This window comes from Brassica napus, chromosome A3 (assembly GCF_020379485.1).
Source record: "Brassica napus cultivar Da-Ae chromosome A3, Da-Ae, whole genome shotgun sequence".
In the NCBI taxonomy this organism is placed as follows: Eukaryota; Viridiplantae; Streptophyta; class Magnoliopsida; order Brassicales; family Brassicaceae; genus Brassica; species Brassica napus.
In genome coordinates, this window is record NC_063436.1 from 2,657,748 (window position 1) to 2,685,200 (window position 27,453).

The following is a 27,453-nucleotide window of genomic DNA, read 5'->3' on the forward strand; positions in this document are numbered from 1 at the left end:
TAGAAATCGTTCTTAAACTTGGGAAACACAGTTTTCAACTTTGTATTGTTTGCAAGTATAAATTGAAATTCATCTTTTGGTAAGGAAAAAACACAGTTTTCAACTTAAACAAACGTGTAATTCCAAAAGAAAAATCACTAGACCCGCCAATACTAGTTTTTTTGTTTGTTCATAACGTGAAACAGTGGCGAGCATTATTTTTTGTATTGTTGGCAGAAATGGTCAGACAAAAGTAGAGGCTCAATTGAGCTTTGACTGGAGATTGGAGGCAACTGCATCAATGAACTCTTCTGTGTTCAAGTACACATCCCTACTCACCCTGCATTACAAAGTTATTAAAACCATCAAATACCAAACATAGAACTTGGTCATAAAACCAGCTTAAGCTCTTTTGTACCTCAAGCAAATTACTAGATTGTAGCGGAAAAGTTGCTGCTAGTGAGAAAAAGGATAGGTTACTTACTTGGGACCATGGACCAGAAGGGCAAGATCCTTGGTCATTTTCCCTGTCTCAACAGTGTTAACACACGACGACTCGAGCTTCTTGACAAAATCCATCAATTTTTCGTTCTTATCCAGTTTTGCCCTTTAATATGCAAAAAGATAAAAGAATCCATCAGAATGATGCTCAATATGAAGAAGATTACACGCCACAGGAACGTTGTGAGTGGTATAGGTAAATGCATTAAGAAATAAGGGATGATAAAAGCTAGAGAGACCTGTGTTCTAAGCCGCGTGTCCATGCAAATATGGAGGCGATGCTATTAGTACTGGTCTCTTGTCCCTTTTGGTGCAGTCGGAAATGTCGAGTTACGGTTCCATGAGCCGCCTCTGACTCGAGTGTTTTCCCATCAGAGGATAACTGAACAAAACATCATATCATGTAAATGCTTTATTTGCAAAGAAAATTGAATATTGGCTTTCGGTTTACGATACACACCAAAACTGAGGTCATGAGGCCTAGTGAGCCAAACCCTACATTTGAAAAAAAAAAAAAAAAACAAGTGTTGTTGAGCATGCTATAGGCTTTTCAACACAGAGATAAAAATTGAAGAGTATGTAGTTTTGAATCTATACCTTGGGCAAGAAGATCGCTTTGAACATCACCGTCGTAATTTTTGCAAGCCCAGACATATCCACCTTCGCTCTTTACTGCATAAGCCACCATGTCATCGATTAAGCGATGTTCATACCTGGAAGAACAAATGACAATTGCATGTTACCTTCACCGTCTATGAAAAGAACGAGGAGGCATAAAGCCAAATTTAAGTAGATAAGAGCAAGTATATATCAACCATATTGAGTGCTCTTCAAACTTTTGCTTCCAATTCGCCTCATAAACTTCTTGAAATATGTCCTTGAACCTGTATTGTTCCACCACAATTTAGACCAAATTGCTTACGCAAAATCCAGACTTGGAAATTAACACGAAGGTAAAAAAACAAACCTGCCATCATATTTTTTAAGAATTGTGTTCTTGGTGCTCAAGTATAGTGGCCATTTCTTTGCAAGTGCCATCGCCATAGATGACTCAGCAAAAGCACGAATTGACTGAAATGTCACGAAACACAGCATGCTTGTTACAATTTAATCTTCACAACCACAAAGAAGAACAGCAAAACCATTTAAAAAGAGACATACCTCATCTACGTTGTACATAGCCAGAGCTACACCTGGGCCTTTGAAATCATATACGTCTAGTTCCTCAGGTGCGCTCCCATCTTCTGGGACTATTTAGACAATGAAATATACGCACTTACAATCTGCATTATGTGATGGAAGAATCTATATTGTTTAATGGATCAAGTTAGTATGACCTTACCAAAAACCATTTTCAACTTTCCTGGTCCTTTAACTACTTGATCCGTGGCACGATACTGGTCACCAAAGGCATGCCTACCAATGCATATTGGTTTTCTCCAACCTGTGAAAGAAAAAACATTTGAGTCCTCATGTGCTATCTCAATACGTATCCTAACCCAAATTCATAGTAATGCAAAATAACTTACCAGGAACAAGCCGAGGGATATTGCCACACATGATAGGTTCACGGAAAACAGTTCCTGGAAAATATTGAACGTGTGTACTGTTAACAAACTGAAAATTGGAATCCCCAAAGAACTTGCTAACTGGATGCTGTCCCCCAGTAATACAGAGACATACCATCTAAAATGTTTCTGATTGTTCCATTAGGACTCCTCCACATTGATTTCAGTCCAAACTCCTTCACTCTGCCCTCATCTGCAAACAAATATGATAAGATACAAAAAGAAAAAGCCAGCATATGTTGTTGCAAATGAAAGGATATCACAGACCAGGAGTTATAGTGGCACATTTGATAGCAACGTTGTACCTGCACGCAGACAAGGTTTAAGCGCTGAATCAGCTTAATATCATATAGATAAAGGAGTTTCTACTAACGCAAAAATGCGAAGCCAAAACTAGCAATTTAAGTTCAGGCATTCAGACTTTTGCTACTACCTTCTAAACATCTCCAAGAGAATCTAAACGAAAGAAGATGCAAAGAGTTATCAACACTTACTTAAGAGCAGCTTCAGCACTTTCAACTGTAACTCTGTCATCAGTAGCATCGCGATTCAGAATCCCCAAGTCGAAGTACTTAATATCCAGATCCAGATAAGGCAAAATAAGCTTCAACAACATAAGAAAACGACATGTGAGCTCTTTCAAGAAATGTAATCAAACGGCGCGTACTTAGTCACAACTGATGAAGACTTCATACTTACTTTATCCTTTATCATACTCCATATCACCCTCGTCATTTCATCACCTAATTGTCACAATAAATAAATAAAACTTAGACCTCACAAATTTATCATGACACAAGAAAATAAAATTAAGATAGTATTCAAACAATTACAACTAATCAAATCAATTCAATAAACCTCAAGCTTATTATGTTCGTAATGGAACTTCAAGTAATCACACAATAATCAACCGTTAAATCAACTGTAAGTTTCGAGTTTAGAGAATCTCACCGTCCATTTCAACGATTGGGTTCTGAACCTGAATCCTATCAGAACCTCCAGAAGAGGCAAAACATCGAACAGATAAAGCGCGATGAAAACGAACGGGAAAGGCCACGCGATTCCTCGACGCACCACCCGAGAACACACCGGAGCTGAGAAATCGCGGAGACTTAGACTTCCATGAAGACGATAAAGCAGCAGAGGAGGAGGAAGAAGTAGCCGAAGATAACATCGTGACGCCGGCACGGTACATCAAACCGCCGCGGGTAAGGTTGTTGAGCATCCGAGACTCCGCGCCACGCTCTCTCTTTCTTGCAACTTCGATCACTGAACACGAAGCTTCGGCAAGTCTTATTGCAAAAAGCCGTGAAGTGTGAGAAAAGATGATTCCGGCGAAAACGAAGAGAGGAGAGGACTGTATGGATAATTTCAGTGGGCCCATATAAACACTTAAGAAAAGGCCCATTTAAGGGAAACATATTTAGGCCTGTTTCAATGGGCCGAGTTAAATTTTTAGATTCAACAATCAATCATTCAGAGTACTAATAATTTTCGCTAGAACCAAAAGGTATGACAAGCGCAGCAAGGCAAAGACCGTTACATACACTAGGGGGTTGTCCGCGCTTCGCGCGGGGTTTATTGGTTAGATGTAGTCTTGTTTCTTTGATTTAGGTGTTCCTAATAAGTGGATTACGATAATCTAAGTTTTGACAATGGTGCAAGTCATATTGATAAAGAATAGCTGGTAGTTTGATATGTTGTAGGTCATCCAGTTTTGGGATTTTGTTTGACGTTTTGTGGTTTGATTTTGGTTGTAGTGTAAAGTATATGTTGTATGGACGTATGGTTATGTAATATTGGTTTGGGAATAATATTTAGTTTTTTTTTACAGCAAATAATATTTAGGACCTGACTGGTTCAAACGCAGCGGTTGCGGTTGCAGGAGTTTGTGGATGCGGGCGGTTGCGGTTTCTAGCGGTTTTAAAAGATTTGTACGACTGGTACTGCGGTTAAAAATTGGTGCGTTTGCGGGTGACTTATGACTGGTTAACTACCAAATGCGGTAACAGTCAAATAATAAATTACTATTTACATTTAATATAATTATAAAAATATCAAAAATCATAAAATTATAATAAATATAAAATTTATATTTAGATAGTTATAATTTTAATTTTTGAAAATTTATTGAAATTGTTTTTATTATCAAAATTTTATAATATTAATTAAAATATAATAGGTATATTTTAATATTTTCATAATTTCAATTTTAAAATTTTTATTAAATATTTTTACTTTTGTATATATATATTTTTTTTTAAAAAGAAAAAAATTTTACTCTCATGCAACCGCCCGCAACCGCAAACGCTAGCTGGAGCCAGCTTTTGAATTTATGAGATTCGGAGCGGTTTGAAGCGGTTTAGAGCGATTTAAGTGATTGTTGCAAACCGCCGACAACCGCTACCAACCGCAAAAGCTGCGTTTGCGGGTGGTAGCGGGAAAACCAGTCGCCCCCTTAGTTCTTTTAATAGTTAATTGTTTCCTTCTATGATATTTTGTTGAACACTTGCTTCTAAATTATTTTAGATATTAGTATAAGTTGCAATATTAGTGTTTAAAAAAAATATTTAGTGTTGTTTTTCATACTTTTTTTTAGTCTGATATTTATTTGAAACGTTTTATATACAAATATAGTTAGAGTCTACAAATCCTAAATCATTAAGACAAATATGATACATTAGAATATTAAGATCTATACATAAATATGGTTTCAATTTAGAGATACACAATCACAATACGCAAATTTAAAATATTTTTGGCAATTTATATATGTATACAAAAGTTTGCAATATTAGAAACACGATTATAATTTTTGTATTAGATTTTTGCATAGTTTTTTTTTCACTATGACTTCAGATTTGTTAATTTATGTGAGATTGAGTACAATTTAAAGAACTTATTTTCGTGAATTTAAAACCCGTACTGAGAAACATAACCGGTTTGAAACGTCCATTACGTAGGAGTTTAGTTTGTATAATTTTAAATAAAACTAAGTTGAAGATGATTTAGTTTGTTAAAAAATATGTTATTATTGTAGGAAAAAGAACATTATGTCTTTATGGGTATCTTATTGTTGACATATTCTATTTTTTTTAAGTCAAACTTCTGTTTAAAGCGAAGATAATGGTGACAGGAGAACTGAAAGGCTGGTTGGGATATAGAGTATTCATTCGGAGTTGTGATTGCCTTCTTTAAACGCACCTGCAAATGTGGGTTTCTATCAAAATTTTGTTTGTTCTTCCTTTTAGGCAGAGCGATTTTTATAATCATAAATTTGAAGTACCTACCGGTTCCAGCTTTTTCACACCACTGTATTGCTTCATTGTCGGGCTTGAAAGAAAATCTGAAAATGGTATGTAATCAGAATATGGAGAAATACATGTATACAAATAGGTTTTGGCTTTCGGCAGTCAAAATAAAAATGGGTCCCAGAAATAGCATTGAGGTAAAGTTGACCTGCAAATGATGTTTTATAAAAATAATTTTTTTTGGGACATGAAACAACTGTGTATTAGTCTGAATATAATTTCGTTTTGATTTCTCAAACAAAACAAAATGATAAAGATGATGATGATGATGATGTCTGAAAATCCATTTCCATCTTTCGAAGCTCCTTGACTCTTGCTCACCTCTTGATCCTTCGTAGTTAACCGGCTCGACCCTACTCCTCCATGCTTCAAGGTGGCGTTCACAACCACTCTCCTCCTCGCTTCTCCTCTTATCCAAGAGCCAGAGGAATCGAATTTGAGATCAATGGTGAAATCACCATTGTTTCAGGATTTGATTAAATAAAATGTAGCAGTATAATGAATAGGCTGAAGCTCTGAGGTTTGGAGAGACTCTCATTCCTTATTTATAGTATCATGAAATAGAGATTTCCCAAGGGGTGCTAAAAGAGAAATTAAAACGACATAGCGGGAAAGCTGACCGAATATAGTAAATGAAGAGGATTAATGGCAGGATTCAATTATGATTTACGTCTGGAGACGTTATGCATACGTTTTCACATAGGTGATGGAAAATAGGTCAATCGAGAAGACGACTGCTTTGTGACATGGAGGTGGGCCGTGCCGGGCTGAGGAGATAATTAGTAATAATGGGCCATGTTTCCTTTCTTTCCAAATATGGGTGTGATCTGTTCGTTTCTTACGTTTTTTAAAAGTCCAAATGTAGAGTCGTGTGTTCCAAACGAAATTGTGAAAGCGAAGTGATTAATTAGGTATTGCCACATGTCCAAATTTGCTCCTTCTTACCGTGATGATGTGGTAAAATGATTGGTGGAGAATATTTTTGTCCATGTAGCATCCTTTAAAATCTCTTAAAATAGTCCCGATTAGTCATTCAGAGTACATAGCTATTTTAGTTTTAAAAAAATGTCTAATCATCCGTGGGACTTGTGACACGTGACAATAAACGACACAAATTAATAATCTTGAGAAGGCTAACTCCATTACTTAAAGCATATGCATGTGTACATTACACATAGAGAGGTTTAGTCACTTAGACAGCGAGGAAGGAACATTGCTTTCGGGCGTGGTCAGGTATAAGCTTGGACAACAGCTCCACGCTTGCTCCTTTAAGCTCTACAAATTTAAAAGAAGATAACAAAAATTACACACACACTTTAGTAAGTAAGAAACTAGAAAACAAACAAATGCATATTCAATATTTTGAGGAGACATACCTTGAGGTTTAAAGTTGAAGAGAGGAGGCAAGGGACGACCATTAGGTAGACGTGTGTTGGGATCACGTAGCTCATCGAAGAACGGGTGTACTATTGCCTCCATCTACAATCAACAAAGTTATATTTAACACTTTGAATCAACCAGAACGGATATGAGAATAATAAGAAATATAAATGGTTTCATGGACATACAGCGGTTGATCTGAGGTTTGGAGAATACTGGAGAAGTCTTGAGGCGAGATCTACAGCTTCTGGAGGTGTACGCTTATGGAATATCTTATGAACCAACAACAGTTTTTATTCAATCAGTGAGACTTCAAAAAATATGGAGAATGTTTGAGAAACTGATGATTTTTAATTTGCTTACTTTGTGCCAAGGGTGAGCCTTAATCTGAGGGAACTTGAATTCAGTGTAGTTTGGATTCATACATTTGATTTCCTCTCGAGTTGGTGTTCCAAGAACCTGTAAACACACGATAAGAGTCTTCACTGTTAGTGTTCAATATAGCAAATAGCTTTGATTATGGTTGTTCAAACCATACCTTAATGATCTCGACTAGTTGGTCGACTCCACTCTCACCTGGAAACAGAGGCTAACCCAGCCAAAAGAATGGTAAACACATAGCTTTAGATATCATTCAAAGATTCACAAAAGATAAATGGTTGAAATTAAAGTACCTGTCCAAGGAGCAATTCAGCAAGAACACAGCCTGCAGACCATATGTCAATAGCTGTTGTATATTCCGTGGCTCCAAATATAAGCTCAGGTGCTCGGTAGTAACGGGAGCAGATGTATGAGATGTTTGGTTCGCCTTTCACCTGTAGCAAAGCGCCAAAGATTAAAAAAAAAGTTATATTCAGTTTACACTACTTTTTTTCATATTAAAACAGATTCAACATATACTCATAGTAGATGCTTTACCAGAACTTTAGCGCTACCAAAGTCGCAGAGCTTGACCTGATGTGTATGAGGATTAACCTACAAGAAGCACAAGGTTAATCAAGCAGCAGCACATAGACCATAAATGGTTTTAACTTAGCACACGAACCAGAAGATTCTGTGGTTTTATGTCTCTGTGGCAGACTCCTACTCCTCCATGAATGTATGCTAGAGCTCTGCAAATCTGCACCCACCATAGCAAGGCAGAAACAAATTTAATAATGATTCAAACCATAGTGTTCTAAATTATTATCATTATTATTGTTATTATTTTTTTTAGTGTTCTAAATTATGAGAACATATTATTATCATGGGATGAATGAAAAAAACATTACCTGATATGTATAGAGTTTGACGTATATCATGGGCATCCTCTGGTTTGCTCGACTGTAATGCTTCGAGACGCGATAGACAGTCTCGGGAACGTATTCAAGGACCAGGTTGAGATACAGCTCATCTTTCTCTGTCGTTGAGAAAAAGCAATGCTTGAGGGAGACGACATTAGGGTGATCAAGAAGGCGCATCGTCTGCAGCTCACGGTTCTTGTATCTCTTGTCCTGCAAAACTTTCTTTATCGCAACAGTTTCCCCCGTTTCTAAACACTTTGCCTGCAGACAAGTAACAAGATACACACTAGAAGTTAGTCTTTGCAATAACCACTCACTCAGTAAAACCAACTGTTAAGGGTATGTAATCAAAACACAAACCTGAAAAACGATTCCAAATGAACCTTGTCCAACGACGCGCTCCGCCATGTAACTTATGGTCTGAAAGGACACAAAAAAAGGAAGTTATCAGAGATTTTAATACCTAATTACACATTAGACATTGCAGCAACTGCAAGTTCTCTAGCTTTCATGTAAAAGATTTAGTCTTTGCGCTATTAAAGTGTATATGCATATTCATCAAAGATATAATGATGGGGAAGCTAACCTGTTTAGGCTGACCATCTTTACCACCAATGGTTGTAACAATGATGTGACCTGTCTCAGTTCCATTCCCATCAACCACAGCTGCTTCCATTTCCTACCAAAAGAATCCAGAAACAAACTTTAGTAACAAAGTAAAGAGACCAAGTACGTTCACAAGCTTGGAATGTTAAGAATCTTCAAACCTTATCATCTTTAATCTTCATCTCATTAATCCCTTCAGGTAGTTTGTCAACACATAGAGAAGCATTGTTCTGTTTTGTAGCCATAGTTGAAGAAGGTAACGTTCCCACAGAAGCCATTCTCAACAACTTCAAATCCAATTCGTGTTAAATCTGTGAAGGCCAAAACACACAATACAAAGGTTTTAGAACAAAACACAGAGAGATAGTGAAGAAGATCCACAATAGTTTAACATAGATTCAGACACAAAACATGTATAAACATTCATCTACAAAACTAAAAGTTTTCAGCTAGACAAAGAGAGGAAACCGCCGACTCTGTCGACACGGCGTCGTACCTGAATGTCTCCGCCGCAATATCACTCCGCCATGTTGCTTCAGAAGCAACTAGAAACCCTAGAAAGCTCTCTTCCTTGCCGAAAATAGCAAAATCTCTCTCTCTCTCTCTATGTGTTCTGATAGGCAGAGGAAGCGGACCCCAATAGGTAGTTTCAAAGTTATAGTTGATAGTTAGTTTTGACGTCCGCGCTAGAGGAAGAGTGCTCGCTCACGTGGCGTGTTTTGGTTGGAATAAACTTAGACTCACGTCATTTGTGTTTGACTGCTTTTAATGTTTTGCGAAACTATTGCCTGTGGTTGGGTGTATGGTAAGCTTCTTTTATCAACGGTTAGATTTTGGAAAAGGAACAATCGTACGGTTATGATTGAGAGGATGAGGAAACGTATTGTGAAGCATGGCGTAGGGTGATTCTCGCTCCTCGCTTTTTCGGTATTTGTTAATTGTAAATGTTTGTTTTGTCAGAGAAAAAAAAGGAAATCTGAGTTTACGAAACCGCCAAGTCAGCATATAACGACAAAACAAAGGTTCGCTCAACGATGTCGTGACCGTTGGCGAAATGGGCCTTAAAACTGGTATGGGCTATTCTGGTTGAAAATTAGTTGGGCTTTCTAATGATATAAGTTTACTTAGAGTCGTGTATTATTGGGCTTAATATTTCTTTATAAGCTTTTATCCTAAACGATGTCGTTTTTGGCTGGAGAGCGCTTCAGCTTCTTCTCGTCGGAGTTGAGGAGGCCGAAGACAGAGAGATACTCAGCGGAGGAAGGAGTAGGCCAAGACTGAGAATGGAAAGTTTGGACGCTAATTTTCCTGTGCGTCATAGAAAGGTCTCGCTAGAAGCAAAGGTAATTGTCAAATCCTAATCGAATAATTTTCTTCGGATTTTTCCTTTTTTCTCGATTCTGGAATGTGAAGATTATTTGATCAAATACTGTGTGTAATCTGTTATTTTAATCAGGTTATGTTAATAAAGTACTTTGCTGTTGTCAAAGATAATCAGAGAGTGTTTGTTTTAAATTTGTTTTGAAAGGGAAACAAGACAGAGATTGTGCTTTGCAGCTACGAAGATCATATCCTTGTGAGTGTGTCTGTTTCTAAGACCTTACTTCGTCTGATGTCTAAGTCTTAGTGTCTGAAGCTCGACATAACTTTGTTTCAGGTCATAGCAACACAGATTGGAGCCATGGGAACTATATTGCACGCAAGGTCTCTCATAAAAACATCTTTATACTATTTGCTGTGGAGTGAACTTGAGAGTTCTTGATTTAATACATCTCTTGTTTTCTTTATAAATCTAGTGGTTGGTAATGAACATCTGGGTTATATATGTTTTTTTGTTGACAGGAAGGAAGAAGGGATGTCTGTTGAACCAACATTTAGTGTCTCGGTGATATTTGGAAAGCGTGATGAGGTAACAATCTTAATCATATTGTAGTACATATGTATTGTTAATACCTTACAACAATCTCACAGTAGATTTTGCTCACTATGTTTTCTTGAAGCCAATGCTGATAGCAACTGCTAGAAGACTCATTGACCACATAAGGTCTCTCTCTCTCTCTCACCCTCAATTATTGATTCTTGCTCCTCCTCCGTTGTGAATTTCCTAATGTCTGATAAAGCTGATAGCAATCTCATTTGATTTCTTCAGTTCTTATGTTCCCTCGAAGCCGCTGGTTCTCTCACTTGGTCTCAAAGATCATTCCTCGGTACTTTACACTTTTCTTGGAAACAATTGATTTTGTTATGGAAAAGAGTCTGCATTAAACCATTAATAAGATTCTGTGTTTCTTTCATTGTAGGAGACGTTGAAGGAAATAGTAGCGGCTGTGATCGAGAATCGGCTTTGGTAATACATTTTAATCCGTTGAAAGGATAACGAGAAGATGGTTTATGTTTTGCTCTTGGTTGATATAACTAGTGAGTTGTGGTGTCATTCAACGATATAAAGATCTTGTTTTGATGATTACCAGAAAAGAAAATACACAAACTGAGTACCAGAGAGCAGTGATGATTAATACAAATAAAATGGCATCATTATAAGTTTACTTTCATTGGCGGATACTTGGAAAATGGGGCATGACCATGTGCCAGTTCAAGTGCCGTTATTCCAAATGACCATACATCTGCTCTGTGACAGGGAAGAAATGTATCAGACAATACACCTAAGTGATACCATGAAGGGAGGCAATGTTTTAGCCTGAATACAGAGTTTAGAATTTACAGCGTATCAACTTACTTGAAATCATATCCATGTAGTTGCTGCATGACTTCAGGAGCCATCCTATGTAAAATAAATAATGTCTAAGATGTATATTCACATATGGCAGCAGAACATGGCACTACTAAAGTTGGAAGAAAAAAAAAGTCCCAGCATGGAGTCCCAACGAATGTATTTCTGGAACGTTGTCTATCCCCTGTATCGAACATGCAAGCTGATACTCCAAAGTCTGCTAACTTAACCGCACCGTTGGAGTCCAATAATATGTTTCCAGCCTGCACAGGAAGCCATATGTATTGGTAATGCATCCTCACCACTCAACAATAAACCAAAACGACCTTCGCCGCAGTAAAGGGAATTATAGCAACCATATACCTTGGCATCCCTATGGATATGTCCATGAGCATGAAGATACACAAGAGCTTTCAGACTCTCACGGAGCAAAGTAGCGATAATAGGCTCCTCAAATCCATCTTGATAAGAAGACTTTATTATATGGAGACAGGATCCTCCAGCCATGTAAGGCATCACAACCCATAGGTGGTGGCCAGCGGTAAATGAGCAATGAGCTTGTAACAAATTTGGATGGTTGATCAGACTCATTGTTTGCACCTCTCTCCTGATCCCATCCTACATACCAATTCAATCTCTACTCATTAACATTAACAGTGACAAAAAAAAAAATTCACAATTCAATTTCTACTCATATATTATCAAGAACCTTGAAAGCAACTACCTCGTTAAGCGGTATGCACAAAGCTCTGTACACGGTGGCACCAACGCCATCTCCAATCTCTTCGTTTAACTTGTAGTCTTTTGCACTGAGAGGAAACTTCTTCTCTGAACCAGACTTTATAGTTTTTCTATACTATGCAACCTTTGACACCGTAAGTTCCAATTCGCCAGCATTTTACATCTCTTCGACGCAGAACAAACCTGAAGATATCATCAATCGCATATAACCTAATGAATCTATAATCAGCAAGTATAAATTACGAAGAGAAGATAAAAACTCTTTCGATAACTCCTTACGAATTCGAGATAAACAACAAACGCAAAATCTGGGAGAAGAAACGACGCTGAACTCAATCGCGATCAAAAGAAACGGCGTTACTTAAGATGACTTCTCCTGTTGATGTCACGCACAAGCAAAAGAGACTGTATACACCGCCGTCAATTACGGCGAAAACAGCGGCGGAGATAGATCAATTGCGATCGATCTGCTAAGGAAAACAAATCATTTGAATTCGTAGCACGAGAGTATCGCTTTCTCGTCTTCTTCGTTTTCGAGTTTTCTCCTCCTCTTGTGTTGCTTTTCTTTTTCTTTTTTTTTTCTGTCGTCTGGTTTTCGCTTAGCAGAATTGATCTCGAGCGTCAAGCCCAGAGAAACGGTTTAACCGTCTCAATATCAGAAAGCCGGTTTTGCTGGTTAATTTGTGTACCGGTTTCGGAACAAGTTACCAACAAGGATTAGATTAATTTTACATGATACCCGGAAAATAATAGAAACAATTACATCTACACATACTTCTGTCTATTTACACTTACACATATTTTTATTTTTAAATATAACTTGACAATATACATTTTTTTTTAAAAAAATATCAAAAATAAAAGAATAAAATTTTATTGATTAATGAACTTAGAAATTCACCCTAAGATACGAGGGAAAGTAGATAAGAGATTGTGGGATCAGATGACCCCACTCAAATTGGAGAAAAAAAATTAGTCAATTTTTTTCTTAAGTTATTACAATATTTAGTTAAAATATAGCATTTGACTACTAATTTATGTATAAGTTTTCAAATGTCTCCATTAAATTTGTAAAAAAAAATATTTTTGTAATAATAATATATACATATTAAAACTCCAGTTAAAAATAGTTCTGACTCTGCCACTGCCCTATGAGGTGAACCGAAGAATAACTCCACATAAAATAGGTCTGTTCGTTTCATAGACGCCACATCCAGCGGTAGCGGCAAAATAATATACGGTAAACGAGACAAAAATAAGAGTAATTTGACGCAGCTGTAATCGCTGGTGGACTTCCAGAGACACAAGCAATGAGAAGCCGATGCCGCTGATATTTTCTGCGTCCGTTTTATCTTCAGTTTGTTGCCGCAAGACTGCAAAATCAGTCAGCCATGGTTCATCTGTGCTCTGTGTTGTTGTCGTTAAAGCTTTAATTTTATGACGCTACCGCTGCGTTCCGCGGTGATGAAACGAACAGAGCTAATATTTAATGCGGGAAAGTTAGGTTGTTGAGAGACACAAGACTCTCAATATGATTAGGGAAACAATAAGCAAATACCCAGTGTTTGAGTTTATAACCACGCTTAAAATTGTCAACGTACCCAGTTCCTTCAAATCTGATCTTCCTCGTACATTTTTTCTTTGGATCATAACAAAAGACATACGCCTCTTTGTCACCACACCACATTGTTAATGGTATGAAAATAAATTCACCAGTGTCATCATTAATACCACTTAGAATATATTTCACTAATTCACCAGTGTCATCATGGATACCATTTAGAATGTAGTTCTCGTTTTGTTGTGATAATATATTTATACTATAGTCATATGCTTCAATTGGATCTTCTGGGGGAAAAGGCACATGGAACTCTTTGTATGACCATTTTTCTTTGTCAACATCTTCAAGGATCCATAAAATTATAAAAGATGATTCTTGACAAATACGTGCCACTTTGCCCTCGTAATTTACCAGAGCATGCCTTGTTTTGTGACTAAAATGCGGGGGCATTTGGATTGGTTTAAACTCCTCAGACCTCACATCAAAACGCATTATGGTTTTTCTATCTAGACCTTCGCGATAAATATACGAAGGACATCCACGATCAACAAGAGTTCCATAATATTCATATCGTAAATACGCTTCATAAAAGATGAACCCGTTGATGTATTTTCCATTATTCGTCTTGTAATGCATAGGACTGTTTTTGATCAATCTCCATGATTCTTGAGCTCCTAATGTAAGAACTTGAGGTCTGGAATTAGAAGTATTTGACATACAAAGTAGCTTATATGTATCTCCAATAGGATCATATCCTAAATAGCTTCTTGTATGCCATGAATCTTTGGGTTTGGGTATGGTTACATGTTGTCTTATGGTAGGATTCCAGATCACAAAATAATTTAAATATTGGAAGGAGATCAAGCCAAGTATGGACTCAAAATCATTGATGAACCGGTCTTCTTTTGGGAGGGTGATATGGTCCATATGATGATGAGATAAAGACTTTTGCACTAATGAGAAAAATAACCAGTTGTCCTCTTTTGTAAAACAGAGTTCAAGATACGGACGAGTTGATGACTGAGTGGCGAACGAATTAATGAAACTTGGATCTGTAGTGGTAGAGAACCATAACTTTGATACACATCGAAACCTTAGCAATGATTTCGCTGGAAGTCTCAGTAATATCTCCCTCATGAGATCATGAGGAATATCACACTCACCATCTCTTTCATAATTTTTCTTGTCCTCTTTATTTTTCATCACTCCTAGTTTTGAGCCCATACTTTAATTTCTCAATGACCTCTTCGTCCGTTTAAACCTCTTTATACTGACATTATACAATTATGTAAGTATACATAGAGATCTTTTCTATAAAATTTGATATTGACATAGTATAAATTAATGTACTAATCTAATTTAAAGAATGTATCAAATCTTTGTTTTCAAAATATGTTAATTATAGTTTTATTTCTTTCTAGATTTAACTGTAACTAAATCTATAAGAAATCTTTTACTGGTGTTGTTATGAAAAGTATTTTATAGGTATATCATATATGTTAGATTTTCTGAACAGATTTTTATAAGTTTTAGGGGTTAGTCTTTAATCTAAATTTATTTTTATTTATTTGATAATGTAGGCTAACTTTCCCATTAAAGTTTATCAGTATAATATTAAACTTTTTATATAATTTTTAAGAATTACCTAGTCTATCTTAATGTATTTTTATTGGTTCGTGTACTCATATTTCCTTTTTGGTCTTTGCCTACGTACATGTTCAGACCTTCTTCTCGATTTGGCTTTCCCTTTTCTTTTTTTGTGTGAGTGAGAGAGAGTTTAAGTATATATGAACATTTTAGTAATACTTACAAACATAAATTATGAATGCGCTCTAACCAACTCTTCAAACCTTCTTCTTGATTTGGTTTTCCCTTTTCTTTTTTTGTGTGTGTGACAGAGAGTCTCAGTATATATGAACATTTTAGTAATACCTACAACATAAATTAGAATGCGCTTTAACCAACTCTTCGAACCTTCTTCTCGATTTGGTTTTCCCTTTTCTCTTTGTGTGTGTGTGACAGAGAGTCTCAGTATATATGAACATTTTAGTAATACCTACAACATAAAGTAGAATGCGCTTTAACCAATTCTTCGAACCTTCTTCTCGATTTGGTTTTCCCTTTTCTTTTTGTGTGTGTGAAAGACTTTCAGTATGAACATTTTTAGTAATTCCTACAAACATAAGTTATGAATGCACTTTACAACTCCAAGCCCTCAACAACCTGTCTTGGTTTTTGTAAGAATGAAGACTTGTAATTGGTACTAGATATATAGTTCTACTATATATAAATGTACCCCGAAAACTCATTTTCACTCATCTCTCTATCATAGCATTTAGCATCCTCAAAGAAAAAAACAAAAGGAAAACTTCTCAAAATGAGTACTACCACGGTTGAAGTGCCGGCTCATCTAGTTATTGATTTGCAGGACAACCAACTGACGACGTGTAAGTTCTCATTTTCTCTTAGGACGAGCTATTGATTTTGACCCGACCGTTGCATCGTACACGCTGATCAACCAGCTTCACACATTTTACGCTTTTTATGAATACATCAAACCGTTTGTAAATTTCTTTTGATTCGAGTAAAAATGGAGAATACGTTTTCCTTCATGCGATCGTCTCACCAATCATGCATTTTCATTCGCCCTCTTTTTCTTTTTCTTTTTCCTTTTTTTTTCCAAACTAAGAGAACGAGAAGATCATCACATGTCCTCTGAGTTTTCGCGTTTTCGATCCATAACATATTACACATTAAAGGGCTCATCATGAAAAGAAATAAAAGTTGAAGCTAAGCTGCATGTAATTCATACGTATACAGTAAACGACTTGTCCTCTGAGTTATAGTATTTTAGATCCATAACATATTATATACATCAAAAGGCTCATCATGAAAAGACATAAAAGTTGAAGCTAAGTTGCATGTAATTCATACGTATACAGTAAACGACTTGTAACGTTTATAATATAAATAATTATGGCAGGTGAGAATCCCTTCGTCAAAAGAGGGTGTAAAGGGATGATAGAGATTATGAAGGGAAATGGGATTATGCTTCGGATTGACCTCCCGGGGAGCAGGCTTAGGATTGATCTCCCTGGGAATGATTTGGAATTCACCAAAGAAGGAGGAAGGCTAGTGCTCACTGCCACCGAAGATAACGACGTGGACTTCACCCCCCGCACATATCGTATCGAGGTTGTCTACGACCCGGCCCATAAAAAAGTTAACGTTATCGGCGGCGGCAGCACCAACGGTGTGATGTGGATCCATTTTAACATATAAAGTTTGATTAAATTCTATGTTCGATGATATCATCTATTTACAAATAAAAAAAAGAGAGTGTGAAAATAGTTTACTTAATTACTTTGTGCCAAGGATGAGCCTTGTGAATTCAGTGTAGTTTGGATTCATGCAGTTGATTTCCTCTCGAGTTGGTGTTCCAAGAACCTATAAACACACAATAAGAAATAGTAACTGCATGTAATCAATGGATTTAACATGATTACCCAAATAAAAGACATTATTATTATAGTTATTATTTTCTTTAATTAGTTCTAAATTATGCGAACATATTCTCATGGGATGAGTGAGAAAGCATTACCTGATATGTATAGAGTTTAACATAGATCATGGGCATCCTCTGGTTAGCCCGACTGTAATGCTTTGAGACGCGATAGACAGTCTCAGGAACGTATTCAAGGACCAAATTGAGATACGTACAACTCATCTTTCTCGGTCGTTGAGAAAGACACAACATCAGGGCGATTACAACAGTTTCTGCTGTTTATAAAGACTCTGCCTGTGTACAAGTAACAAGACACATGAAACAAAGTTAACGAACTTTGAGTCTTTGAGTCTTTGCACCAATCTCTCCGCTCAGTAAAATCAACTATTAAATGTATGTAATCAAAACACCACCTGAAAAACAATTCCAAATGAACCTTGTCCAACGATGCGGTCTTCCATGTAACTTATGGTCTGAAAACCAAAAAAAAACTATCAGAGATTTAAATTTTAAATAAAAAAAATTAGACACTACAGCAACTGCAAGTTCTTTAATTTTAAATGATCTTTCTCTCAAGTTTCTAATAAACAGTGTTTTAGGCTGGCCATTTTTACCACCAATTAATGAATAAAGGTACAATTTAAACACTTAACTAACAAATATATTTACAATTAACTTTGAACAATATAAATAGTTACATATTTTATTTTTTGTTCTAAGTTAATGTTCTAAATTATATATTTACAATTCTATTACTAGTTTATCATTTTCATTAATAGTGAATATATAATAGAATTGAAAATGTACATTATAATATGTCATAATAAAAATTAAAACATGTAATCATATTATCAAGAACCTTGAAAGCAACTACCTCGTTAAGCGGTATGCACAAAGCTCTGTACACGGTGGCACCAACGCCATCTCCAATCTCTTCGTTTAACTTGTAGTCTTTTGCACTGAGAGGAAACTTCTTCTCTGAACCAGACTTTATAGTTTTTCTATACTATGCAACCTTTGACACCGTAAGTTCCAATTCGCCAGCATTTTACATCTCTTCGACGCAGAACAAACCTGAAGATATCATCAATCGCATATAACCTAATGAATCTATAATCAGCAAGTATAAATTACGAAGAGAAGATAAAAACTCTTTCGATAACTCCTTACGAATTCGAGATAAACAACAAACGCAAAATCTGGGAGAAGAAACGACGCTGAACTCAATCGCGATCAAAAGAAACGGCGTTACTTAAGATGACTTCTCCTGTTGATGTCACGCACAAGCAAAAGAGACTGTATACACCGCCGTCAATTACGGCGAAAACAGCGGCGGAGATAGATCAATTGCGATCGATCTGCTAAGGAAAACAAATCATTTGAATTCGTAGCACGAGAGTATCGCTTTCTCGTCTTCTTCGTTTTCGAGTTTTCTCCTCCTCTTGTGTTGCTTTTCTTTTTCTTTTTTTTTTCTGTCGTCTGGTTTTCGCTTAGCAGAATTGATCTCGAGCGTCAAGCCCAGAGAAACGGTTTAACCGTCTCAATATCAGAAAGCCGGTTTTGCTGGTTAATTTGTGTACCGGTTTCGGAACAAGTTACCAACAAGGATCTAACCTATACTAAAAGCTGAGCATGTCCACGTCTGCAAAAAAAAACATCCAATCAAGAGATTTAAATATGTCACGTCATCTCTACTTGGCCATTTCTTTAAAAAATCCTGCGTTTGGGCTTTCAAATCTTAAAAAAATATACGGCCCATGTTAAAAACCTGACATACCCTAATCTTCTAAAATCATCATCGAATCAATCGTCTCCTGTTGATCAAAAAAAAAAAAATCAATCGTCTCCTTTCATCTTCTTTTCCAATCTTCGTTACACATAATCAATCGTTCACTTTAATTCCATCTTGATGATTTCCTTTGGCCTCCTCTCTTTCTCATTCTTTTTTAGTTTTTTTAAAGTCCTTATTAGATCCATCATCCAGTGTCGCATCTGCTACCCATTCAGTGGCCTCAGCCTCAAAACGAAGAGATTCTACTCGCCATGGAAGAAGTTGAGTTCAAAGAAAAGGTATATCTTCTCCTCTCTGTATTCTTTCATTGGAGTTTTCGTTTTAATTGGCCAAAACCAAATATTTGATCCCGTAAGATGAAATTTGGGTGATATTCATGAATGATAAGTTTTGGGTTTTGAAATACTTTTTTTATCTAAAATCTTTATGTGCCAAAACAAGTGTAATTGTGACCTTGAAAGATGAGTTTTCCTTTTGATAGAAACAAGTTCAAACGTTTAGTCATGGTTATTAGTTATCTTTGTTTCAAGTTTATGTTTGTTGTTAGGTTCGACAACTACGGCAAGTACGGGCTTCTGTGCGGTGCAGACGGGCCAGCACACCTGATAGTGAACAGAGACCGGAGACCAGAGGCATTGGGGAGAGTTTAAAACACCAGGAATTTTTTTCATGTACATCGCGGGATGGATCGGGTGGGTGAGGAGAAACTACTTGATAGCGATTAGTGACGAGAAGAAACCAGCGATGAAAGAGATCATCATTGATGTACAATTCTCTTACAGACTCAAACCGAAGCTGTCAATCTTCTCTACGGTGCCAAAACCCAGGTACACTCTATTCCATTAGAGCTTTTAAATTGTCCTTTTTATCTGTGATTTAGGGGATATTTTTGTATTTTGCGATTGTAGTCGAATCCGGAGAACAGTGTGGGGATCTTGACAATGGCAGGTAAGGAGTTAGAGTCTTGACTACGCCTACCTCTGCTGATCTTGGCAAGATTCTGGCCTGTATGCACAGTATGTCTCTCTACTCAAAAGCAATTTTTGTAATTGTTGTTGTTTTGAAGGAGGCATCAATTTTACTGTCTTTTGACCCCTCGATGTTGGAGAGTTTAATTTGACAACAGCGATCCAGATTGCTCAGCTTGCTCTTAAAAATTGCCAAAATAAGAATCAGCGCCAAAGTATTATTGTTTTCGCTGGAAGGTACTCGCTTTCTTGCCTTTTTTTTTTTTTTTAACTATCGAATTAGAAATCATTTATATTGTTAACAAAGTAATCTTCATTGGAAATTTCTCCTCCAATATGCTAAATCTGATGCAAAGGACTGGAAACAAGCAGGGAGCATGGGAGGGGATGAGCCTTAACAGAGGAGAAGAACAGCTGAGGTGCAGTGACAACATCACTGGATTCTGCCTCCTCGAGAGTGGATCAAATGCAACACTGATGGATCTTTTCTTGATGAAGAGCTCTCACTTTTGGACGTCATTAAAAGCCAGGCTAGAAGAGCAACCAAAGTGGTCCTCCTCCTGCTTACCCCATGCACGATGTACCTTATCATCCACCTCCTTTTCCACCTATGTCGTATCCCACTGGTCCTGATTTTCCATATGCTCTTTATCCTCCTTACCCAATTCCTGGAGCTCCTGTTGCAGAGTCTGGCAACGAGAAGCCAGTGCAAGCATCCCCTCTTCCACCACCTCCTCCTCAAGGATATCCTAGACAGCATCAGAGGGGTTACGGCCCAAGAAACATGCCGCATGGAGCTGGACCTAGGGACTTTGTGAGACCTCCGTATATGGGGCAAGGTCCTGGGTTCATGGTTGGTCCAGGTCCTGGTTTTCCCGGTAAGATGTTGATTCTCTGTCAAGGGACAGGTTGAGCATACATGGTGTTAAGATAGAGTATAATTACTAAATTGCTGTATTTTTTTTGTTTCTTCATTTGACATAGGTCCTGTGTACTACTTCCCGGTTCCACCCCCTGGAGCTATAAGAGGCTACCCTCCACGCTTTGGTCCGCACCCTGGTAACCAGGGTCCTCAAGCTCTGTATGACTCCTGAACAACTCGACTTAAAGGATAGAGTCATAAAACAAATAGAATATTACTTGTGGCAAGTTATGCGTTTGCATCTATATATTTTGTGCTTTTGATACTATGTTGAGCTGACACCTCTGATGGAATGTCTCTGAGTATTTCCATGCCTTGAGTCCATCTTTGCTGGTTGGTAGAATATCACCTTACCTTTATGTGCTCACCTTCCGTATTTTTATTCTTTTTTCCAGTGACGAAAACCTTCAGAATGATCAGTACCTCATTTCCTTAATGGATGAACAAGGATGGGTTCCCATCAAAATCATAGATGACTTCAAAAGGGTAAAACTCTAACACAAGATTGTCTTGCTTTGCATTACTCTGTTTTGTCATTTTCATTTTACACAAATGTGTTGCTTTTAATTTCTCTATTCTTACTCTTGAATTACAGGTTAAGATGATGAACATGGATGTAGAGTTTATAGCAAAGATAACTTTAAAAACTCTTCAAAGCATACTGTTCTCGAGGGAGATCAAATGGTGGTCGACTAAGTTTGAAGCAATTTCATTCTGATGGACTAAGAGGGAGGCAAACAAAGTAGCAGATCAGTTACCAACTACTAGGCCTTTAGACAATTCTTTTAAATTTCATTACCATGTATCACAATATATCACTAATCTTCTTCATGAAGATCATGCATGTGCTCTTGACTGCATATAGTAATAATAAACATAGAGGTTATAAAAAATAAAATTTATATTTTTCAATTTGTGATATTAATACAAGATTGTAGAATGTTTTTATTGGAGATAAAAAAAAAGGAAAATGATGTTTTTGGACTGAAGATATACTCAATATATCAGTAATCGTCTTCTGAAGATCATGCATGTGCTCTCGACTGCATAGTAATAATAAACATAGAGGTTATAAAAAAATAAAATTTATATTTTTTAATTTGTGATATTAATAGAATGTTTTTACTGGAGATAAAAAAAGAAAGAAAATGCTGTTTTTGGATCATAATGTTGGACTGAAGATATACTCAAAATTCACATAATCCTTAAACTGATACATTAGTGCTTAATATTGTAACCGAAATATAAAATAAAAGATTAAGTTAGAAAGTATATAAAATTTTATTTTTAATAACAATGTTGATAACCTGATTGGTATTTCGAAAAGATAGTAATTGTAAAAAAATGAAATTTAATAATAAAAATTAAATAAGTTGTGCATATCTATTTAAAATATCTTAATTATCTTTTTACACTGAGTTTTAATCCATAACTATATTTTAACTATAATTAGATTGCAATATTTTTTTTTATGTTTATAGTTTAACAAATGATATAGTAAATAGTAATATGTTTCATAGAGGTGTTACAAAAAAAAAGTCATAGAAATTTTAGCGTATTTAACTCATACAACACTTTTAAAAGTTTTTTATTTGCTTCCTTATGAAATTTATTTTGGAATAAGTGATATAGTTTACTTATATTTTTTATAAATTTATTTATTGTAGTAACAAATATATGATTTATAAAAAAGAAGAAATAGTAAAATTTGTAGTAAAAATAGTGAAATTATAATTTAAAATAAACTGCAAATTTATTAAAATTTAAAATATATTTATATTGTTTCGTTCATTTGCATATACACTACTAAAAAATATCAGATCCTTTAAATAATAACAAAAAGATAGAATGGAGGTACAAAAATTGAAAATAGCAATTCTCTGCAAATTAAAAATAGGGCAATAAAATTTTAAAAATACGAAATAAAACAAAAAATAAACACAGCAGAAATATTTAGCAAGATAAAATCATATTATAATTTCCATAATTTTTTTATTTATAATTTTCATAATTTATAGTGCCCAGTTACGCTAAAAAGTCTAAATTTACAACATACACAGTTTTAGTTACATGTTTTTTAAACTTATTACCTAACTAAAATGATTCTAAAATAAATGACAGCATGAAGATTGGAAAATCTAAATAGAAAATATATGATAAAACATAATACATAATGTTAAAATTACATTATCATTTATCACTAAAAAATCATGATCGTAGCAATAAAAATAAAATTACAAACACATTTAATAAAACCATAAAAACACAACAAAGTGTTATTAAATATACAAAATACAAATTTGACATAAAAACTCACTAATAAGAAGGAACAGCATTTAAATAAATAATTTTATCGTCACAAGCTCGGAAATTTCAAGTTGTTATCGTCACAAGTATAAGACTATCTAAAGATAAGCGATCTATATTTAATTTATTGTTCATACAAATATTACACTCACTATTGCGGGAAAACTACAACTAAGCTTCATCACTAACAACAAGATTTTACTCTGACAGCTTAATCAAATACATCAAGCACCTCAATGGACGAATAACAAGTCAACCAAATAATGAACTCAAGAGCAACTTCGCCTATTCAACAAAACAAAAACATCAGGACAAATCAAAGCAATAGAGAAAAATACGCTCTCCAACCTCTTTCTGTTTCTTTATTCGTATCCCATCAAATTATTGTACTATGTCTTTGAATATAATAAGTGCACTAAATCTATCTTGATCAATTCATTCACTGATTTTATCTCTCCAACTAGAAAAAGTTATAGGCATCCAATCAAATTTTAATTAAAACTAGCAAATACATTTTCAATATTTTAAGAGATTTCCACCTTTTTCACAAATAGATCTCTACCTTAAAATTAATATATTTAATTAAAAGCATTTTCTGCGCGTAGCGCGGACAAAGAATCTAGTTAGATTAATTTTGCATGATACCCGGAAAATAATAGAAAAAATTACATCTACACATACTTCTGTCTATTTACACTTACACATATTTTTATTTTTAAATATAACTTGACAATATACATTTTTTTTAAAAAAATATATCAAAAATAAAATAATAAAATTCTATTGATTGATGAACTTAGAAATTCACCCTAGGATATGAGGGAAAGTAGATTGTGGGATCAGATGACCCCACTCAAATTGGAGAAAAAAAATTAGTCAATTTTTTTCTTAAGTTATTACAATATTTAGTTAAAATATAGCATTTGACTCTACTAATTTATGTATAAGTTTTCAAATGTCTCCATTAAATTTGTAAAAAAAAATATTTTTGTAATAATAATATATACATATTAAAACTCCAGTTAAAAATAGTTCTGACTCTGCCACTGCCCTATGATGCCACTGCCCTATGAGGTGAACGGAAGAATAACTCCATATAAAATATTTAATGCGGGAAAGTTAGGTTGTTGAGAGACACAAGACTCTCAATATGATTAGGGAAACAATAAGCAAATACCCAGTGTTTGAGTTTATAACCACGCTTAAAATTGTCAACGTACCCAGTTCCTTCAAATCTGATCTTCCTCGTATATTTTTTCTTTGGATCATAACAAAAGACATACGCCTCTTTGTCACCACACCACATTGTTAATGGTATGAAAATAAATTCACCAGTGTCATCATTAATACCACTTAGAATATATTTCACTAATTCACCAGTGTCATCATGGATACCATTTAGAATGTAGTTCTCGTTTTGTTGTGATAGTATATTTATGCTATAGTCATATGCTTCAATTGGATCTTCTGGGGGAAAAGGCACATGGAACTCTTTGTATGACCATTTTTCTTTGTCAACATCTTCAAGGATCCATAAAATTATAAAAGATGATTCTTGACAAATACGTGCCACTTTGCCCTCGTAATTTACCAGAGCATGCCTTGTTTTGTGACTAAAATGCGGGGGCATTTGGATTGGTTTAAACTCCTCAGACCTCACATCAAAACGCATTATGGTTTTTCTATCTAGACCTTCGCGATAAATATACGAAGGACATCCACGATCAACAAGAGTTCCATAATATTCATATCGTAAATACGCTTCATAAAAGATGAACCCGTTGATGTATTTTCCATTATTCGTCTGGTAATGCATAGGACTGTTTTTAATCAATCTCCATGATTCTTGAGCTCCTAATGTAAGAACTTGAGGTCTGGAATCAGAAGTATTTGACATACAAAGTAGCTTATATGTATCTCCAATAGGATCATATCCTAAATAGCTTCTTGTATGCCATGAATCTTTGGGTTTGGGTATGGTTACATGTTGTCTTATGGTAGGATTCCAGATCACAAAATAATTTAAATATTGGAAGGAGATCAAGCCAAGTATGGACTCAAAATCATTGATGAACCGGTCTTCTTTTGGGAGGGTGATATGGTCCATATGATGATGAGATAAAGACTTTTGCGCTAATGAGAAAAATAACCAGTTGTCCTCTTTTGTAAAACAGAGTTCAAGATACGGACGAGTTGATGACTGAGTGGCGAACAAATTAATGAAACTTGGATCTGTAGTGGTAGAGAACCATAACTTTGATACACATCGAAACCTTAGCAATGATTTCGCTGGAAGTCTCAGTAATATCTCCCTCATGAGATCATGAGGAATATCACACTCACCATCTTTTTCATAATTTTTCTTGTCCTCTTTATTTTTCATCACTCCTAGTTTTAAGCCCATACTTTAATTTCTCAATGATCTCTTTGTCCGTTTAAACCTCTTTATACTGACATTATACAATTATGTAAGTATACATAGAGATCTTTTCTATAAAATTTGATATTGACATAGTATAAATTAATGTACTAATCTAATTTAAAGAATGTATCAAATCTTTGTCTTCAAAATATGTTAATTATAGTTTTATTTCTTTATAGATTTAACTGTAACTAAATCTATAAGAAATCTCTTACTGGTGTTGTTATGAAAAGTATTTTATAGGTATATCATATATGTTAGATTTTCTGAATAGATTTTTATAAGTTTTAGGGGTTAGTCTTTAATCTAAATTAGATTACAATTTATTTTTATTTTTTGATAATGTAAGCTAACTTTCCCATAAAAGTTTATAAGTATAATATTAAACTTTTTTATATAATTTTTAAGAATTACCTAGTCTATCTTAAGTATTTTTAATGATTATTTAATCAAAAGAAACTCTCTTTTTTTTTCTCAAATAGTGCAAGTATCATCATTGCTTTTGGACAAACCTTCTTGTTGTGTGTGTGTGTGAAAGGAGAGTCATAGTGGATTAATACAACCCAATCCAGCCGACGACTCTAATGAGTTAAGCTCATAATGGGTCAATGGTGAAAGGCCAAGCATATTTATATAGCAAATTGGTTAAATGGGTTGAAAACATATATCAATAAATCCGAAAAGATGAATTAGTCATATATAATATATTAAACTCGCAATGGAATAGAACGGATCAAAGTATGTCGGGTGAGTCAATTTTTACCACAAGTATAAGGAGTAGGAGGCGTAGAATATGCTTTTCTGTTTGTGTTTTAAAATCTTAAAATTAACTTTTGTTTATCAAGCAAGGGATACAAGCAATCCGACGATTTCATTCATCAGTCCAATAGAAAACTAAACCATTTCGACTCAATCCACACGACGAACCATAGATATTAAATTAACTTTTGTTTATTATAAACTAGGGTCGGCCCGCCCTACGGGCGGGATATTAGTTAATTTGATATTCACTAAATGTTCGAGTTGAAATTTATTTTAAGATTCAAGAATTTGGTTATCTGTTATGTCTTACTTATTAGTATGCGGTGCTATAGTTGTTTTTCGATTATTCTTGCTTTGGTATTGTATCAAATTAACTAATTGTCTAACTCATAATTATAGATGTACAAATGTGGATTTGTGATAAAGTTTGATGACAATACTGTTTTTTTTAATTTTTATTCATAGTGGAGTGTGCATGTGTCAGAAAGAGGCCTATAACAACTTTTATTTTTTTTGTGTATGGATTTTAAATATATATTATTTTGTATAATGCATACTTGTTGTACAACATTTGCTTGTAGACTAAAAAAATTGTTTTCTATATTTTTAAAAGAGAAAATATTTAGTCTAGAATATAACATGTACATATGTATTGACTATATATAGAAGTTGAGTGTTATTTTAAAATGACATATGTATAGAGATTTTTCAACCATTACTTCACTGGCACAAAACATTTATAAGTGTAAATCCTTCTTTTAAAAGCAAAACTAATAAAAGCGTGTACAACAAATGTATTTTGATATATATTATATGCATCAAGTTATAAAGGTTGGAAATATTGCAAAACTGTTTGGAGCAAAGTTTTTAACTTCACGATCTTCATTTTGACGTCAGTTCAGTGTCGGCCCTGGCCACAAACAGAAGAAGCATGGGTTTCCAGCTGACACGATAATAAGTATTTTCGCGGCCACATATTTATAAAAAGTGACTTTAGCCTAGTGGTTCTAAGAGAAATTACCAGTGCTAGAGGTGCTGAGTTCAATTACCTTTAACTGCATTTATTTATTTTGGCCCTAAATATAAAATGGGACACGTGTCACTCCCAGAACGC

At 35.1% G+C, this 27,453-nt stretch overlaps 8 protein-coding genes across 14 annotated transcripts; 3 read left to right on the forward strand and 5 right to left on the reverse strand.

Annotated features, from left to right (window-relative positions):
• Nucleotides 1-60: 60 nt before the first annotated feature.
• LOC106431667 (isocitrate dehydrogenase [NADP], chloroplastic/mitochondrial) lies at nt 61-6,620 on the reverse strand. The gene is made up of 16 exons (XM_048770194.1): nt 6,384-6,620; nt 3,000-3,595; nt 2,748-2,791; nt 2,543-2,652; nt 2,316-2,353; nt 2,164-2,241; nt 2,010-2,063; nt 1,823-1,924; nt 1,642-1,730; nt 1,448-1,551; nt 1,296-1,364; nt 1,078-1,193; nt 941-975; nt 720-862; nt 464-586; nt 61-319 (listed from the first exon to the last, which is right to left on the reverse strand). The coding sequence occupies exons 2-16, from the start codon at nt 3,454-3,456 to the stop codon at nt 241-243; spliced, it is 1,641 nt and encodes a 546-aa protein (XP_048626151.1). The 5' UTR covers nt 3,457-3,595; nt 6,384-6,620; the 3' UTR covers nt 61-240.
• Nucleotides 6,479-9,370, reverse strand: LOC106431675 (shaggy-related protein kinase epsilon). The gene is made up of 13 exons (XM_013872490.3): nt 9,125-9,370; nt 8,790-8,939; nt 8,609-8,701; nt 8,383-8,442; nt 8,011-8,283; nt 7,785-7,859; nt 7,658-7,714; nt 7,414-7,554; nt 7,278-7,328; nt 7,103-7,198; nt 6,928-7,011; nt 6,736-6,838; nt 6,479-6,634 (listed from the first exon to the last, which is right to left on the reverse strand). The coding sequence occupies exons 2-13, from the start codon at nt 8,904-8,906 to the stop codon at nt 6,552-6,554; spliced, it is 1,233 nt and encodes a 410-aa protein (XP_013727944.1). The 5' UTR covers nt 8,907-8,939; nt 9,125-9,370; the 3' UTR covers nt 6,479-6,551.
• Nucleotides 9,371-9,783: 413 nt separating this feature from the next.
• BNAA03G05000D lies at nt 9,784-11,174 on the forward strand. Its single transcript, XM_013872507.3, has 7 exons — nt 9,784-9,971; nt 10,157-10,204; nt 10,286-10,332; nt 10,471-10,537; nt 10,629-10,672; nt 10,778-10,835; nt 10,929-11,174. Exons 1-7 carry the CDS (start codon nt 9,912-9,914, stop codon nt 10,977-10,979), a joined length of 375 nt encoding a protein of 124 aa, XP_013727961.1. The 5' UTR covers nt 9,784-9,911; the 3' UTR covers nt 10,980-11,174.
• On the reverse strand, nt 11,069-14,938 carry LOC111198381 (putative F-box protein At4g21240). The gene is made up of 5 exons (XM_048770195.1): nt 12,380-14,938; nt 12,084-12,283; nt 11,723-11,977; nt 11,366-11,622; nt 11,069-11,257 (listed from the first exon to the last, which is right to left on the reverse strand). The coding sequence occupies exon 1, from the start codon at nt 14,883-14,885 to the stop codon at nt 13,587-13,589; it is 1,299 nt and encodes a 432-aa protein (XP_048626152.1). The 5' UTR covers nt 14,886-14,938; the 3' UTR covers nt 11,069-11,257; nt 11,366-11,622; nt 11,723-11,977; nt 12,084-12,283; nt 12,380-13,586.
• On the reverse strand, nt 11,164-12,296 carry LOC125575459 (serine/threonine-protein kinase BLUS1-like). The gene is made up of 6 exons (XM_048764886.1): nt 12,284-12,296; nt 12,069-12,187; nt 11,723-11,977; nt 11,555-11,622; nt 11,366-11,410; nt 11,164-11,257 (listed from the first exon to the last, which is right to left on the reverse strand). Exons 1-6 carry the CDS (start codon nt 12,294-12,296, stop codon nt 11,164-11,166), a joined length of 594 nt encoding a protein of 197 aa, XP_048620843.1.
• A 1,037-nt stretch (nt 14,939-15,975) lies between the features above and the next one.
• Nucleotides 15,976-17,196, forward strand: LOC111210864. The gene is made up of 2 exons (XM_048770204.1): nt 15,976-16,108; nt 16,645-17,196. The coding sequence occupies exons 1-2, from the start codon at nt 16,039-16,041 to the stop codon at nt 16,941-16,943; spliced, it is 369 nt and encodes a 122-aa protein (XP_048626161.1). The 5' UTR covers nt 15,976-16,038; the 3' UTR covers nt 16,944-17,196.
• A 1,768-nt stretch (nt 17,197-18,964) lies between these two features.
• Nucleotides 18,965-21,760, forward strand: LOC125593750 (la-related protein 1A-like). 7 transcript variants are annotated; one of them, XM_048770203.1, is made up of 8 exons: nt 18,965-19,236; nt 19,506-19,785; nt 19,867-20,163; nt 20,283-20,506; nt 20,613-20,804; nt 20,911-21,007; nt 21,244-21,334; nt 21,444-21,760. In XM_048770203.1, the coding sequence occupies exons 5-8, from the start codon at nt 20,711-20,713 to the stop codon at nt 21,564-21,566; spliced, it is 405 nt and encodes a 134-aa protein (XP_048626160.1). In that variant the 5' UTR covers nt 18,965-19,236; nt 19,506-19,785; nt 19,867-20,163; nt 20,283-20,506; nt 20,613-20,710; the 3' UTR covers nt 21,567-21,760. The 7 variants fall into 7 exon arrangements, with proteins under 7 accessions (XP_048626160.1, XP_048626159.1, XP_048626155.1 ...); XM_048770202.1 differs by having other exon boundaries at nt 20,299-20,506; XM_048770198.1 differs by having other exon boundaries at nt 18,966-19,236; nt 19,489-19,785; nt 19,867-19,906; nt 20,025-20,163; nt 20,299-20,804.
• A 2,471-nt stretch (nt 21,761-24,231) lies between these two features.
• Nucleotides 24,232-26,651, reverse strand: LOC125593689 (putative F-box protein At4g21240). Its single transcript, XM_048770196.1, has one exon. It carries the CDS (start codon nt 25,557-25,559, stop codon nt 24,261-24,263), a length of 1,299 nt encoding a protein of 432 aa, XP_048626153.1. The 5' UTR covers nt 25,560-26,651; the 3' UTR covers nt 24,232-24,260.
• Between the last annotated feature and the right edge of the window lie 802 nt (nt 26,652-27,453).

Bases quoted from the DNA above. Each gene is read 5' to 3' on its own strand.
- LOC106431667 (XM_048770194.1), bottom strand. From the start codon at position 3,456: ATGGGCCTTTTCTTAAGTGTTTATATGGGCCCACTGAAATTATCCATA. The intron at 2,242-2,315 runs GTCTGTGATATC...ATTTGTTTGCAG, and splicing joins ATGTGCCACTATAACTCCTG to ATGAGGGCAGAGTGAAGGAG. The intron at 1,731-1,822 runs GTAAGGTCATAC...TTGTCTAAATAG, and splicing joins AAAGTTGAAAATGGTTTTTG to TCCCAGAAGATGGGAGCGCA.
- LOC106431675 (XM_013872490.3), bottom strand. From the start codon at position 8,906: ATGGCTTCTGTGGGAACGTTACCTTCTTCAACTATGGCTACAAAACAG. The intron at 8,443-8,608 runs GTTAGCTTCCCC...GTGTCCTTTCAG, and splicing joins AAGATGGTCAGCCTAAACAG to ACCATAAGTTACATGGCGGA. The intron at 6,635-6,735 runs GTATGTCTCCTC...TTAAATTTGTAG, and splicing joins CTTCAACTTTAAACCTCAAG to AGCTTAAAGGAGCAAGCGTG.
- BNAA03G05000D (XM_013872507.3), top strand. From the start codon at position 9,912: ATGGAAAGTTTGGACGCTAATTTTCCTGTGCGTCATAGAAAGGTCTCG. The intron at 10,205-10,285 runs GTGAGTGTGTCT...ACTTTGTTTCAG, and splicing joins GCTACGAAGATCATATCCTT to GTCATAGCAACACAGATTGG. The intron at 10,836-10,928 runs GTACTTTACACT...CTTTCATTGTAG, and splicing joins GTCTCAAAGATCATTCCTCG to GAGACGTTGAAGGAAATAGT.
- LOC125575459 (XM_048764886.1), bottom strand. The intron at 11,623-11,722 runs GTATATGGTTGC...CTTCCTGTGCAG, and splicing joins ATATCCATAGGGATGCCAAG to GCTGGAAACATATTATTGGA. The intron at 11,411-11,554 runs GTTCGATACAGG...TATTTTACATAG, and splicing joins TTTGGAGTATCAGCTTGCAT to GATGGCTCCTGAAGTCATGC.
- LOC111198381 (XM_048770195.1), bottom strand. From the start codon at position 14,885: ATGGGCTCAAAACTAGGAGTGATGAAAAATAAAGAGGACAAGAAAAAT.
- LOC111210864 (XM_048770204.1), top strand. From the start codon at position 16,039: ATGAGTACTACCACGGTTGAAGTGCCGGCTCATCTAGTTATTGATTTG. The intron at 16,109-16,644 runs GTAAGTTCTCAT...TAATTATGGCAG, and splicing joins GGACAACCAACTGACGACGT to GTGAGAATCCCTTCGTCAAA.
- LOC125593750 (XM_048770198.1), top strand. From the start codon at position 20,498: ATGCACGATGTACCTTATCATCCACCTCCTTTTCCACCTATGTCGTAT. The intron at 20,805-20,910 runs GTAAGATGTTGA...CATTTGACATAG, and splicing joins TCCAGGTCCTGGTTTTCCCG to GTCCTGTGTACTACTTCCCG. The intron at 21,008-21,243 runs GTATGACTCCTG...TCTTTTTTCCAG, and splicing joins AACCAGGGTCCTCAAGCTCT to TGACGAAAACCTTCAGAATG.
- LOC125593689 (XM_048770196.1), bottom strand. From the start codon at position 25,559: ATGGGCTTAAAACTAGGAGTGATGAAAAATAAAGAGGACAAGAAAAAT.